The sequence below is a fragment of the Trichechus manatus genome, unplaced genomic scaffold, assembly GCF_000243295.1.
Source record: "Trichechus manatus latirostris isolate Lorelei unplaced genomic scaffold, TriManLat1.0 scaffold00115, whole genome shotgun sequence".
NCBI classification, from domain to species: domain Eukaryota; kingdom Metazoa; phylum Chordata; class Mammalia; order Sirenia; family Trichechidae; genus Trichechus; species Trichechus manatus.
Window position 1 is genome coordinate 985,130 of NW_004444051.1, and position 13,985 is coordinate 999,114.

The 13,985-nt window shown below is 40.9% G+C and overlaps 1 protein-coding gene across 3 annotated transcripts in view; it reads left to right on the top strand.

The window, feature by feature from the left end:
* Positions 1–13,985, top strand: part of LOC101341508 (cytidine monophosphate-N-acetylneuraminic acid hydroxylase) — a 95,143-nt gene that overhangs the window by 24,460 nt on the left and 56,698 nt on the right. For all 3 annotated transcript variants that reach the window (XM_023738330.1, XM_023738331.1, XM_023738332.1), the window contains exons 5-8: positions 912–1,102; positions 9,168–9,315; positions 10,335–10,416; positions 11,361–11,498. In XM_023738330.1, coding sequence (XP_023594098.1) covers positions 912–1,102; positions 9,168–9,315; positions 10,335–10,416; positions 11,361–11,498 — 559 coding nt within the window. The remainder of the gene's footprint in view (positions 1–911; positions 1,103–9,167; positions 9,316–10,334; positions 10,417–11,360; positions 11,499–13,985) is intronic.

Sequence of the window (13,985 nt, forward strand, 5' to 3'; positions counted from 1 at the left end):
TCTACTGCCTTTGCTTGTAAACTGTGAAGTGAAGGTACTGGTCACAAAGATATTCTGCAGTGCAGACTGTAAATAAGTGTGTAAGAGCTAATTTAAATAGAGTAAAACTTGTTAGTGGCCATCGAGTCCGCTCTGACTCATGGCGACCCCATGTACAACAGAATCAAACATTGCCATCTTCACGATCATTGATATGTTTGAGCCCATTGTTGTGGGCACTGTGTATTTTGAGTGCCTTCTAACCTAGGTGGCTTATCTTCCAGCACTGTATTGTACAATATTCTGTTGTGATCCATAGGGCCTTCATTGACTAATTTTCAGAAGTAGATCCACAGGCCTTTTTTTTCCTAGTCTGTCTTAGTGTGGAAGCTCTGGAGAAACCTGTCCATAGGTGACCCTGCCAGTATTAGAATGACCAGTGGCATAGTTTTCAGCAGCATAGCAAGATGCAAGCCCCCACAGTACAACAAACTGACAGACGGTGAGGAAGAATAAAACTAGGAAAGTCAATTGGTTTAACGCCTAAGGCATCCCTGGGTCATGAAAACAGTTAATGTGCTCAGCTGTTAACTGAAAGGTTGGAGGTTCAAGTCCACCCAGAGGTGGCTCAGAAGAGAGGCCTGGTGATCTATTTCCAAAAGATCACAGCCATTGAAAACACTATGGAGCACAATTCTGCTCTGATACACATGACATTGCCATAAGTTGAAATCGACTCCATGGCAACTAATTTTTTTTTTGCTGGAAATTGTGCTCTCTATAAAGCTTCCTGCTGAGTTCTACTTGAGTCCTATGTTTTTGCCTGACCGTGCTTAGGAGCAAAGTTCTCCAGCATGATTTAGTCAGTTAACCAGTCCATTGTTGCTAGCCAGTAATGATTTGATAATATTAATCTCACACTCTTCCAACAGATAACATATCTCACTCATGCCTGCATGGACCTCAAACTGGGAGATACGAGGATGGTGTTTGACCCTTGGTTAATTGGTCCTGCTTTTGCCCGAGGATGGTGGTTGCTCCATGAGCCTCCCTCTGATTGGCTGGAGAGGCTGTGCCAAGCTGATCTAATTTATATCAGTCACATGCATTCAGACCACCTGAGGTAATGAAGTCCTGAGCACTAAACTCATAAGACAATGCTGCAGCAAAGATATAACATGTTTTCAGTCTTATTGCTTAATAATGTCTGTTTTTATAGTGTCTGTTATAGGATAAAGGAGCCCTGGTGGTACAATGGTTAAGTACTTGGCCACTAACTGAAAGGTTGGTGGTTAGAACCCCAGAGGCGTAGCGAGCAGAGATGAGAGGGGGGCATTTTTACCCAGGCACAAGTCCAAGGGGGCGCCAGACAAAGCCAGCCTTAGAGATTGTCCCTGGGCGCTCCTTACCCTCACTACACCTCAGTCGAATCCACCAGCTGCTCTGTGGGAGAAAGATGTGACAATCTGCTTCCAAAAAGATTATAGCCTTTGAAACTCTATGGAGCAGTTCTACTCTGTCCTACAGGGTCACTATAAGTAGGAATCGATTTGATGGCAGTGGGTTTGGTTCAGGTTTTGTTATAAGAGTTCTTTTACAATTACTGCCCTCTTTGAAGTGAGTTTATTTGCAATGGGGGAAGGAAGACTAATAAAGATAAATACATTTTCATAGCAATTTCATACTTTTAAAAGTACTTTCACATTTTATATCGTTGAGAATGAGGAAGAAGGAGCTATTGTGGGCAGATTACCCAGTAAGCAAGGTAATCACGCCTTTAGGGCACCAACAAAATAAGAGCACCCGTTGTCCAAAGCAAAGACCTATAGATGCCAAGCAGACAGGACACAAGGAAAAGCAAGCGCTACAGTGGAAAGGAACTGGCAGGGTACCAAATGAAACTGATACCAGCTCCAGTGTGTGAAAATGTGCTGGCTGGAAATAAAGTTCATGCAGGGTCACAAGGGCGCCCATGCACAAGGTTGTTTAAGATATGAGACCCCTACCACTTCAACACCTTTGTTGACATCTGTCTCCCATGATCCCCTCTCGTGTAATTGAAACCCCTTATCTCGGTGGGTCTGTTGGGAGTATACTATTTCTTTCTAATAAACAAGAGTAGGAGTAGACTGTTGAGTCTAACTCTTGCTACATTCACCCACTAAAAATTTTATAATCCTGTTCATCTCATTCTGCTAAAATGGCATACACTACGTTTGCATTCCATTGCTAATACTACAGTTGCGTTTTAAAAGAAGTTATATCATGGATAGCTAAGACACACACACACACACATACATATACCTGTATATATATAACTCCCTTGCCCTATTCGAACATGTAAGTAAGCAGAGGAGGGGACACCACAGACTATCAGTGCTTAGGCCTTCACATGCCTTAATTGGGCCCCAGTTGCAGGGAGGAGAACAAGGGTTAACAATGTCACTACTCTCTCACTTTGCACCTTCCTGCCACTTGACAGAAGTCTAGGCTTAAGGGTCATCATAGTTGACTTCCTCTTTCAGTTCAATATTTATAGCAGAGATCCACAAATTTTTTCTATAAAGAGCCAGAAAATAAATATTTTAGCCTTTGCAAGCTGTATGCTCAGTGTCTCAACTACTTAACTCTGCTGTTGAAGCACAAAAGCAGCCATAGACAGTGTTTAAGAGAATGAGCATGATTGTTGTAAAAATGGCGTGGAGTGGGTGGTGTCTGACCTCCTCTAACTTCACAGGTGGAAAGGAGAATCAAGATCAGCGGCCCAAGGCTGATTCCTATGAGGTGGTCAGATACGCCTGCTCCCTCTCCCCTTTTTACCAATTTTGACACCGACTGTCCCTCTCATGGCACTCTCTACTTCTCTGCTGGTTTCAATAATTCATTGCAATGGCCACACAGAACTCACAGACAATACTCATGATTATGGGGTTTATTAGGGAAGTAACAGTTACAATTCAGGTTCAGGAACACTCAGGATACAGTTCTTCCATAAGGACAGTCTCTTCTCAGCCCTGCCACAGGCAGGCCTCTCTCTGGCCCTCAGCTTCTGCCCTGTTCAGGCAAGTGTTACAAAGCTCTTTTAGCTCTGCTAATAAGTGTCCCAAGGCAACCCACTCTGCCAGTAAGCTTCATGCCCAAAGTCTCTCAGCTTTCTCACTTCATGGGCTGGGAAGCCCCACAGCAGCTGTCTCGCACCAGTCTCCTGATTCCTGCCATCTCGTGCTGCCATCTCTTGCTGTCTTCTGTGTTACAGCTCCTCCCTCTGTCTCCTGGATCTGGCAGGTTCTCGGTGCAGGGATCCTGGGTCCAAACGACAAGCTCTACTCCTGGCTCTTCTTCCTTGGTGGTGTTGAAATCCTCCCTTCCTGCCTCTGGAATGGCTCATTTTAAGCCTAACAGTATGGCAAAACTGACCAATCCCCTCATTAGGATTCCATACACCTGATTTGCATGCTCCCACCTCCACAAGGGTACCATGCACCTTGCTTGCATTATTAGAAACCTGTCCAATCACCTTGGTGGGCCACAAGCACCTTATTTGCATAGTCCCACCCAATCATTTGGTGGGAGTTTCAGGACCATGGCAAAAAAGGCCGTATAAAAGTGATCCATTACACTGCAATTGTGTTCCAATGAAACTTTATTTATGGACAATGAAATCTGAAATATTGTACAATTTTCACATGTCACAAAATATTGTTCTCCTTTGATTTTTTTACTACCATTTAATAAGGTAAAAGCTATTCTTAGCTCAAAGGTTGTACAAATATGGCAGCAAGTCAGATATGGCCCAGGCATTATAGTTTGCTAACTTCTGATTTAGAACATCCCAACACTGGAGTCTCTGGGTGGCACAAACAGTTAAGTTCTCAATTATTAGCTGAAAGGTTAATGGTTTGAACACACCCAGGGCTGCCCCGGAAGACAGGTTTGGTGATCTGCTTCTGAAAGGTCATAACCTTGAAAACCCTATGGAACAGTTCTACTGTGCACACATGGGGTCACCAAAAGTCAGAATCGACTTGACAGGAACCAACAACAGCAACACTGAGCCCCCAACATTTTAACCCTGAGTTAGCCCCATTGAAACCAGAGCATAATGATATGATAGGAACCGAAACTTCCCTAACCCAGCAATCAAAAAGGAGGCAGAAAGAAAACTTCCCCTTAAGAAACCAAATATATTTGCAAACAAACTGAGTTTTCAGAAGTGGGAGGATCATATTCCCAACCCCTTTGCTTAATTACAGGGTCATGTCCTTTCTTTTTTGTTTTGAAGTCTGTATCATTTCTGATGGGTTGCCAACACACAGCAATGCCCACAATGTTCTAATGAAGCAATTTCAACTTTTTTTCCTTCTGTGAGCCTGCATGACAAGTGAAGTTCACATGTAGGACATCCTTTGATAGAAATGTCCAAGGTTAGGAATAATAGGTTGTTTCCCAGTTGACTGGTACCTAGATTTTCTATTCCAAAGTATATGGAATTTCTGAGGTATGAATATGCTGTAATTTGTTTTTTAAAGGAAATAATTTACAAATAAATAATTAGCTGTTTTAGTAAAAAATTACAGCATGCTTCTTTATTGATTACAACCTACTAGTATATTGTGGTGCTATGATTAAAAATTGCTTGTTGACTGCATGGTATCTTTGTTCCACACAAGCTTCTAGAAAAAATTTGGACAATTTCAGGATTATGAGAGCCCTGGGTTCATGCATTGTGTGATAACAATAATGTGAGGTGGCAATTTTTTATAGCTTGTATAGGGATAAAAATATCATGTAAATGAGGCGATCACTTTATAGTGTCTGTTATAAGATACAGTTGCCTAAGGTCGTAATGTGAGAACTTCTATGGGAATACAGTGAAATACTGAATTTTAGGGAGGGTAAGGATTTTAGTCCCTGGGTGGTGCAAATAGTTAACACACTTGACTGTTAACCAAAAGGTTGGAAGCTTGAGTCCACCCAGAGGTGCCTTGGAAGAAAGGCCTGGCAAACTACTTCTGAAAAATCAGTCATTGAAAACCCTATGGAGTACAGTTGTATTTGACACACATGGGGTTGCCATGAGCTGGTGTCTACTTGATAGCAATTGGTAAAAGAATTTTAATGTCACTTATTTCCCAACCACTGGCATAAAAGCAAATTTAGTTTTAGTTTCAGGGGTTTGTGTGGGCTGAAGTGTGCCATGCATTGGAACACCAGTTCTCAACTATAGTATCACAACACATTGCTGTGCAGTGTATTGCAGATAACTTAATACTAAAAAGTGACCAAAGTTTGTAATTTTTACTCCTTTGGGCCTATCTCCTTGATAGACCCTTACTCTTTGACTCTTTATCAGTTGACTAATAAACATGGCAGTTATTTGCCGGTGAGACTGTTTCCTCCCTTTTGACCTTTATTTATAGAATAAAACCTCCCTGATTCAGAAAAACAAGGGAAAAGGCCAAAGTGCTTTAGTAAACCATCTTTATTAAAAAAAAAGTTGTAATTTTTTAATGTAAATATGGAGTACATTATAATATGTTATTAATAGATACTAGTAAAAATTATCAGAAGTTAAAGAAATCAGAAAACAGTAAATATCAATTTTAGAGTAATTTAGCATAACTCTCACAGTATTTTAAGGCACAAGATTTGATTGCTGAACCCAGATGTTGAAGGCATAGTGAAAAAACCCTTGATTTTTTTGAATCCATTGTTTTAGGGGGAGAAAAACCTACCAGTTCCACCCCATCTCCCTCTGATTCTACTATTTGGACAGCTTTTAACACAGTGCTGGAATGTGACTATTATTACAGTTAAGTGCTGATAAGCAGATTTGTTTATGCTTTCCTTATATTATTTTGCCTGACATTATAGTCTATGTACAAGTCTGATTTTTCCACCAGTTAGTACACTCATTAAAATTAAGAACTATCGAGACTTCCGGGCAACATGGTGCTACAGACAGAAGCACCACACCGTCCCTCTACAGCAAAGATCCAAAAAACTAAGTCAGAGTCACATGTCAATCCTGAAACCCTAAGCATCAAATAAAGAGATAAAAAAGTCAGCCAAGCACCGAATGGAATAAGAAACTGACTGAGAACAGAGAGCGAGGAGAGATACATGCAGAGGTCCCCCATCAGCTATCACAGCACGGGTCCGCCATCCTGGACTCCTATCGGAGATCAGTGAACAGGGGTATGAGAAAGCAGCTTCGTGGAGCTTCCAGAAGGAGACACAATGACCAGTAACCAGTGATATATGCTTTCCCACCCCCACCCGTCTTCACCCCCACTCGGCCTCCTCTGCTTCCCGCAGCCACAGTCTCTTGGCCGGGAATCACAAGCTTCACCTCTGTGCTACTTGGATTCCACCTGCCCGCACTGACCAGCTCCCTGAGTGCCATTTGTTGGCTGCTGGTGTTGCTTTTTTCCGCTTCTTTAGATTTCTTCCTTACCTCTCACCACCTCCCCCTCCTGTCTCTTAAATACCTGGCTCCGTGTGTCACCTTTGCTTCTTCCAGAAAAACTGCGAAACACAGCTCGACTGTGAAACTGCTTCCCGGGCTGTGCCGCCATGCTGGTGGGACACCCGGGGCTTTTTTTGTTTGTGTGTTCTGATTTGTTCTGTTTTGATTTGTTTGTTTGTTTTCTTTTCCTTTTCTCGGCTTGGGAGCCCCTTCTAGCTGGGCGGTACTGTGTGGCTTGAGAGCTACTCCCTTACTCTGCGCAGATGCACAGTGACATCCCCGGAGGCATTTCTTTTTTCTTGTTTTTTGTTTTGTTTTCTTCTCTCTCTTTTTCCCTTTTTGTCTTTCTTCATTTCCAGTTTCTCGTCTCTCTATACTTACCTTCTCTCCCTGTCTCCTGAGTACCTGGTGCTGTGTGACACCTCTACCTTTCTAGCTAGGCTTTACTTCATGGCCTGGAACATCTTCCCCAGTCCTAGCAGCTGCACCAGTGGGATCCCTGGGAGCTTTTCTTTCTTTCTTTTTTTTCCTTTAATTTTTATTTATTCATTTTCTCTTTTACCCTTTTCTTTTTTTTCTTTTTGTTGTTCTCCATTTCTCAATATCTCATCTCTCCACTCAAATAGCAAGCTCCCTTAGCACTCTTTTTTGTTTATTTGTGTGTACGTTTTTGACTCCTGTTCCTCTCTCATCTCTCTCCTCTTTCCTATACCCATCCTAGCTCCACACATCACAATCACCCCCCTCCTTCCTGCCTACCTGCACCGTGTGCTAAACATCACTCTCCCAAGCAGCACAGGCAGGCCTACCAGAACCTTCCCTGTGCTGATTTCCAGTCTGCCCTGTCAGCCCTAGTATGTGTCACAAACAACCCATTCCAGCAACTCCCCTTCAGCTGGACCTGCACTGCTGTACCATACCTGAGTGACTGACTCTGCCCATTAGAGAAGGAAGTGAAAAGTATCATGCCCACAGATGAGCAAACAATGAAGAATGCACAGCCTGCCTGCTCAGACATAACCAAATAAAACAAAAAATAAGGATGAAACAAACAAATCTACAATCAATAAAAGAGCAAAATAACTACTGAATGCCCCAAAGACAGCAGACAATATCAAAACATATACAAAAATAGGACAGGATGGTTCTAGTAGATGTCCAAAATAAAACAGCAGATGACTTTCCAGCAGAAGAAAAGGCACTAGAACTACCTGATAGGGAATTCAAATCTCTACTATTTAGAATTATCCAAGAGTTGAAGCAAAAAGCAGACAAAAATGAGGAAAAAATAGATAAATCCATGGAAAAGACAGAAATATTTGTGGAAAATACAGACAAAAAATTGAAGAATTCAAGAAAATAATACAGGAAAAAATGCTTAAATAAATTCACAACTAGAAATCATACAAAAACAACAATTAGAAATCCAAAAGATAACAAGATTTCAGAAATAGACAGTGTCTTGGGCAGAGGAGCAGGTTTGAAACAATGGAAGATAGGATCAGTGAAATTGAAGACAAACACTTGGATACAACTCTGAAGAAAAATCAGAAAAAAGAATGAAGAAAAGTGAAGAAACCCTGAGAATTATGTGAGATACAATCAAAAGCAAAAATCTGCGAGTGATTGGAATTCCAGAACAGGAGGAGAAAACAGAAAACACAGAGAGGATTATTGAAGAACTACTGACAGAAAACTCCCCCAATATCATGAAGGATGAAAAGCTGACCATCCAAGAAGCTCAATGAACCCCATATAGGATAGACCCCCCCAAAATTAGGAGCTATCTTATAATAAAAGAAACACTCGGTTTAGAATCAGAAAATCCAAATTTGAATATCAAATTACAATCTGTTAGTTGTGTATTTCTGAATATTTTTCCTTATCTACGAAAACAATCAAAAAACCTGTTTTTTTTTTTTTGAGAGGATCAAATAAAAGAAAGTGAAATTTCCCAGCACCATGTTTGAAATATAATAGGTACCTAGCCATTGGTTTATTTATTATTCATCTTGTTACCACAACCCACAATTGTGCACCATCCTTTTATTTAAATAAGTGATTGATAAATGAAATTTGAGTTAATGTATAGTATTCAAAAACACTTGGATGATTGATTGTGTACTGCACCAGGTTTACTACAAATGTTCAGTGTAGCTTTTCCCTACACTGTATTGTGTTGCCTAGCTGGTAAGCTCTGACCCTCCTTAAGGACAAAGGACACATTATTTCATTATCAAACTTTGAAGTGTGGCTATCAACCTTGGAAGGTTGAAAAACTCTGACCCACGGGTTCTCCTCATCCAGCACCATGTCCCCGTCCTCTCTCTGACTAGGAGATGCTGTTTGACGAGCAAGAAGAAATAGAGATCATGGTTATCTTCACCTGCCCACAACCTCTTTGTACCTTCTGTTAAAACTACCCTTACTCAAAGCAGCATCAATGTAGAAGATGGAACCTGCACGCTTGGTTGATGTACACACCATGGCATGTGATATGTTCTAACGATAAGGAGGAATCTTCCAGAAAACTCCTCTCACCATTACAGTCAATCTTGAGCAGAAACTCTTCTTCTGGATTCTGGCGAGAGTCTGTTTTTTCAATTCTTTGCTTCTCAGTTAATGTGTTGGTATAAGGAGCAAACTGTCTCTTGTACTAGATGATCCTATGTGTGTTTTTTTAATAAAACTTTCAATCTTTCTGTCTGTCTGATTCTAGTTACCCCACACTGAAAAAGCTTGCTAAGAGAAGACCAGATATTCCCATTTATGTTGGAAACACAGAAAGACCTGTATTTTGGAATCTGAATCAGAGTGGTGTCCAGTTGACGAATATCAATGTTGTACCATTTGGAGTATGGCAGCAGGTCAGATATCTGTGTTCTTTTCACACTTTCCAGTTATACTTTCCAGGGTGAATTTTTGGTGAGGTATTCTCTTTAAGATTAAGGAAGCAATGGCCAATTTTGTCTTTACTTGGTAGAGTGTAAATACAGCCTTTATTTATTTATTTATTTTTTAATTGTACTTCAGGTGAAGGCTTACAGAACAAATAGTTTCTCATGAAACAGTAGTACACATATTGTTTTATGACATTGGTTAACAACCCCACAACATGTCAACCCTCTAACTTCTCAACCTTTTCTTTTGGTGAAAATACACATAGCCAAAGATACACCATTTCAAAAATTTCTACATGCACAGTTCAGTGACATTGACTACGCTCTTCCAATTGTGCTGCTATTCTCACTTAAGATGAAGGCTTACATAACAAAATAGTTTCTCATTTAACAGTTACTACAAATGTTGCTCTATGACAATGGTTAACAATCTCACAACACATCAACAATATCCTTACTCAACCTTGGGTTCCCTATCACCAGCTTCCTTGTCCCCTTCTGCCTTCTGGCCCTTGTCACTGGACTACTGTACCTCATTAGTCCCATTTGGTTTTATGGGGCTGTCCACTCCCAGGCTGAACAGTGAACCTCGAAGATAACTTCACCACTGAGCTAAAAGGGTGTCTGGGGGCCATACTCTCAGGGTTTCTCCAGTCTCCTTTAAGCCAGTAAATCTGGTCTTTTTTTTGTGAGTTAAAATTATGTTCTACATCCTTCTCCAGCTCTGTCCAGAACCCTCTGTTGTGATCCAATACAGCCTTTATTTGAGCTTCAAATGTTGGGCAGCACTATCCTTGGTAAAGATGTTTTTCTTTGCATTTAACAATAGAATAACTGTAAGATAGGTTAATAAATCTAATTCTGAATGAGAGACATCTCTTCAAATTTAAGTCACTAATTTACCAGTCTTTCCAGAAGACTTATCAAGTCTTGAATTAAAAGTCAAGCTGCCATACACAGTTGTTGGTTTTACTGTTAAATTTCAGGTAGACAAGAATCTTCGATTCATGATCTTGATGGATGGTGTTCATCCAGAGATGGATACTTGCATTATTGTGGAGTACAAAGGTACTTTCTTACCCTCATCGAAAATGAAAAATGAAAAATACTATTGGTAGTATAATAATAGCTATCCAGAATTTCATCTTAAGGTCATCTTTTTCTTTTATCTTTATTTTCATAGCATGTAGTATATTATATTCTTGTTTTGGAGCCCTGGTGGCACCGTGGTAAGAGCTCGGCTGCTAACCGAAGGGTCTGTGGTTCAAATCCACCAGCCGCTCCTTGGAAACCCTATGGTGTAGTTCTACTCTGTCCTATAAGGTCGCTATGAGTAGGAATTGACTTGACAGCAATGGGTAACAGGTATTCTTGTCTTAGAAAAGTGGGCTATCATTTAGATAATCTTTACGGAGAACAAATTACCAGTATTGCAGTCTACGTAGTGACAGGTGCAAAGCTTTTCTCATAAGACAATAGATATTTCATATTGCACCTATAGTAATTTATTTAAACTTATCTTTATTGAACATTTATATTGTATTACACAATAACATCAGTACATGTCTTCCCTTCCTGTGAGAAGGTGGCATTAGTGACTCAACAATCTGTTGAATATGAGCTTTGCACGGAATTTGCAAAAGGTTAAAGAATTTGGGCTGATCCTGTCACTCTCTCCCCTAGATCCTTTGGGTTCAAAGTTTGGAGACAGTTGGCTGAGTTAGGAATTCAATCTGTCTACAATCCTGAAGTGGAACCAAAGTAACTGTTCTCATGAGACACCCAGAACCCACCAAGTCAAACAGGATAAACTTACTCACTTGAAAATCCAAAGTATGCTATTTAAGCCTTTAGTTGTTGATATCTTAGTCTCTTCGTTTTTTCTTGGACATAAGCAGTCCTTCCCTCATTAAATCAATCAGATTATACAGTTTATAATCTGTATAGGTTTAGGAATTCAAGCCTGTTTGAGATTTCACCCTGAATACCCATACCACTTTATTTCTTCACAGGCCATAGAATACTCAATACAGTGGACTGCACCAGACCCAATGGGGGAAGGCTGCCTAAGAAAGCTGCTTTCATGATGAGTGATTTTGCTGGAGGAGCATCTGGTTTTCCAATGACTTTCAGTGGCGGAAAGTTTACAGGTACTATTTTATATGGAGGTAATATGAAGCGAAAGGAGCTCCAGTGGTGCATTGTTTAAGTGCCCAACTGCTAACTGAAAGGTGATGGTTTGACCCCACCAGCTGCTGCACGGGAGAAAGATGTGGCAGTCTGCTCCCGTAAAGATTTACAGCCTTGGAAATCCTATGGGGCAGTTCTGTTCTTCCCTGTAGGGTTGCTATGAGGCAGAATCGACTTGATGGCATCTTGTAATACGAAGCAAGGAGTCCCTGGGTGGTGTAAACGGTTAACACACTCGACTGCTAAGGGAAATGTTGGAGATGCCTTAACCTGGAAAGTCCATCCAGAGGTACCTCAGAAGAAAGGCATGGCAATCTACTTCCAAAAAACAACCATTGAAAATCCTACGGGGTACAGTTCTACTCTGACACACAAGGGGTCATCATGAGTTGGAATCGACTCCAAGGTAGCTAATTTACTAAAAAGCAGCACTTGTATTTAGCACTTTGCTAAATACTGTGGGAATGAATGCAAAGATAAAAGACGTGGTCCCTACCTGCAAGAAGCTTACAATCTTTTTTTGGGAAGCTGACTTGCTGTTGATTTTGTTGTTGTTGTTGTTGTTGGTTTGTGACTTAGGAGACCCCATGTATTACAGAGTAGAACTGCTCCATAGGGTTTTCTTGGCTGTAATCTTTACTGAAGCAGATTGCCAGGCCTGTTTCTTCCACAGTGCCACTGAGTGGGTTCAAACTGCCAACATTTTGGTTACCAGCTGAATGCAAACCATTTGTGCCATCCGGGGACCTTGGAAACCGATTTGTAAACCCCAGATAACAAACTAAAATCTTGCTCAGAATATGATAATGAAACATGAAGGAAAGGCTGAGAAACTCAGGAGAAGTCAAGGAAAAGAATCACTTGAATCCACGGTGTATACTATAGAGCAGGATAGGAAAGCTGTGAGACTGGTAATCCAGGCTTAAATGTTCTTGGTAAACTGAAAATATGGTTAAATGAAAGAAAGCTTAACATGTTATAGTCAGCTTCAGTGAGCCTAAATAACTGAATTCTTACATTAAAATAAATTTTAAAACTTTTTTTCTGTAAAAATTGGCAAGTTGTAGACTCACAGATCTATCAGATAACCCAATTACACCATGTTTCTCCAGCCACAGACCTGTCTATCCATTCCCCTAAAATAGCAGGTGCAGGTTATCCAATAAGCAAGGTGTCTTAGTTATCTAGTGCTGTTATAACAGAAATACCACAAGCGGATGGCTTTAACAAAGAGAAATTTGTTCTCTCACAGTTTAGGAGGCTAGAAGTACAAATTCAGGATGCCAGCTCCAGAGAAAGCCTTTCTTTCTGTCGGCCTTGGGGGAAGGTCCTTGTCATCAATCATTCATGGGTCTAGGAGCTTCTCAGCACAGGGACCCTGGATCCAAAGGACACATTCCACTCCTGGCTCTTCTTTCTTGGTGGTATGAGGTTCCCCTTCTCTGTTCTTTATTTTCTTTTATATCTCAAAAGAGATTGACTCAAGATACAACCTAATCTTGTAGACTGAGTCCTGCCTCATTAACATAACTGCCTCAAATCCTGCCTCATTAACATCATAGAGGTTAAGATTTCCAACACATAGGATAATCACATTAGATCACAAAATGGTGGACAACCACACAATACTGAGACTCATGGTCTAGGCAATTAGACATAAATTTTTTGGGGACACAAAATAATCCATAACACAAGGTAAGCATGGGCTTACTTGTACTTATTTACTAACTGTAGTGAACAATTTCACATGGGTTTCACCACACCATATCAAAGTGAAACCCATGTGAAATTGTTCACCACAGATTAGTAAATAGGCACAAGTAAGCCCGTGCTTACCTTGCTTATTGGATAATCCGGCCTATGGAATACAGTCACCCTCTTCTCTATCCCCTCTCCTTTGTTCCTGCTATCTAAAAAGGGAGAAATTCTCAAATTCACACCCCTGACCAAGCCTGAGTTTTAGTAAATATGTAATGTGTTGCATTCGCCAAGGAGGCCCACCTGAGTTCTAAACAAGTTGGGCAGTAAAACCAGGAGCAAAGATGGAGTCAAAACTATCACCTTCACTACTGACTCAGGCCAGACTAGAGTATGTGGCTTTACATCTGTTGGTCACGTGGGTCTGCCAATCCTGAATCCCAGAATTAGACAGAATTATCAGCCCAATATCAGGTAGCGCTGAACTGGGGTTTGCTTCACCCTGCAGCAGTGAGCCTCTGCAAAACTTACAACATATGGAAGGGCAGAAAACTCTTGGTTGCTGTGGGCAGGCTAACTCTTAAAAGGAAGTGGCGCAGAGCAGAGCTGAACATGCTAGAAATTCCCCCCAAATTGACCAGTCAGAGCCGTCATTCCAGGTCTCTATGCAGAGAAAATAAAGAGAAGGAAAGAAGCCAGAAATGTCATCACAGTGTTTTCCCTTCACCTGGAAGGAAATAGTAGATGTG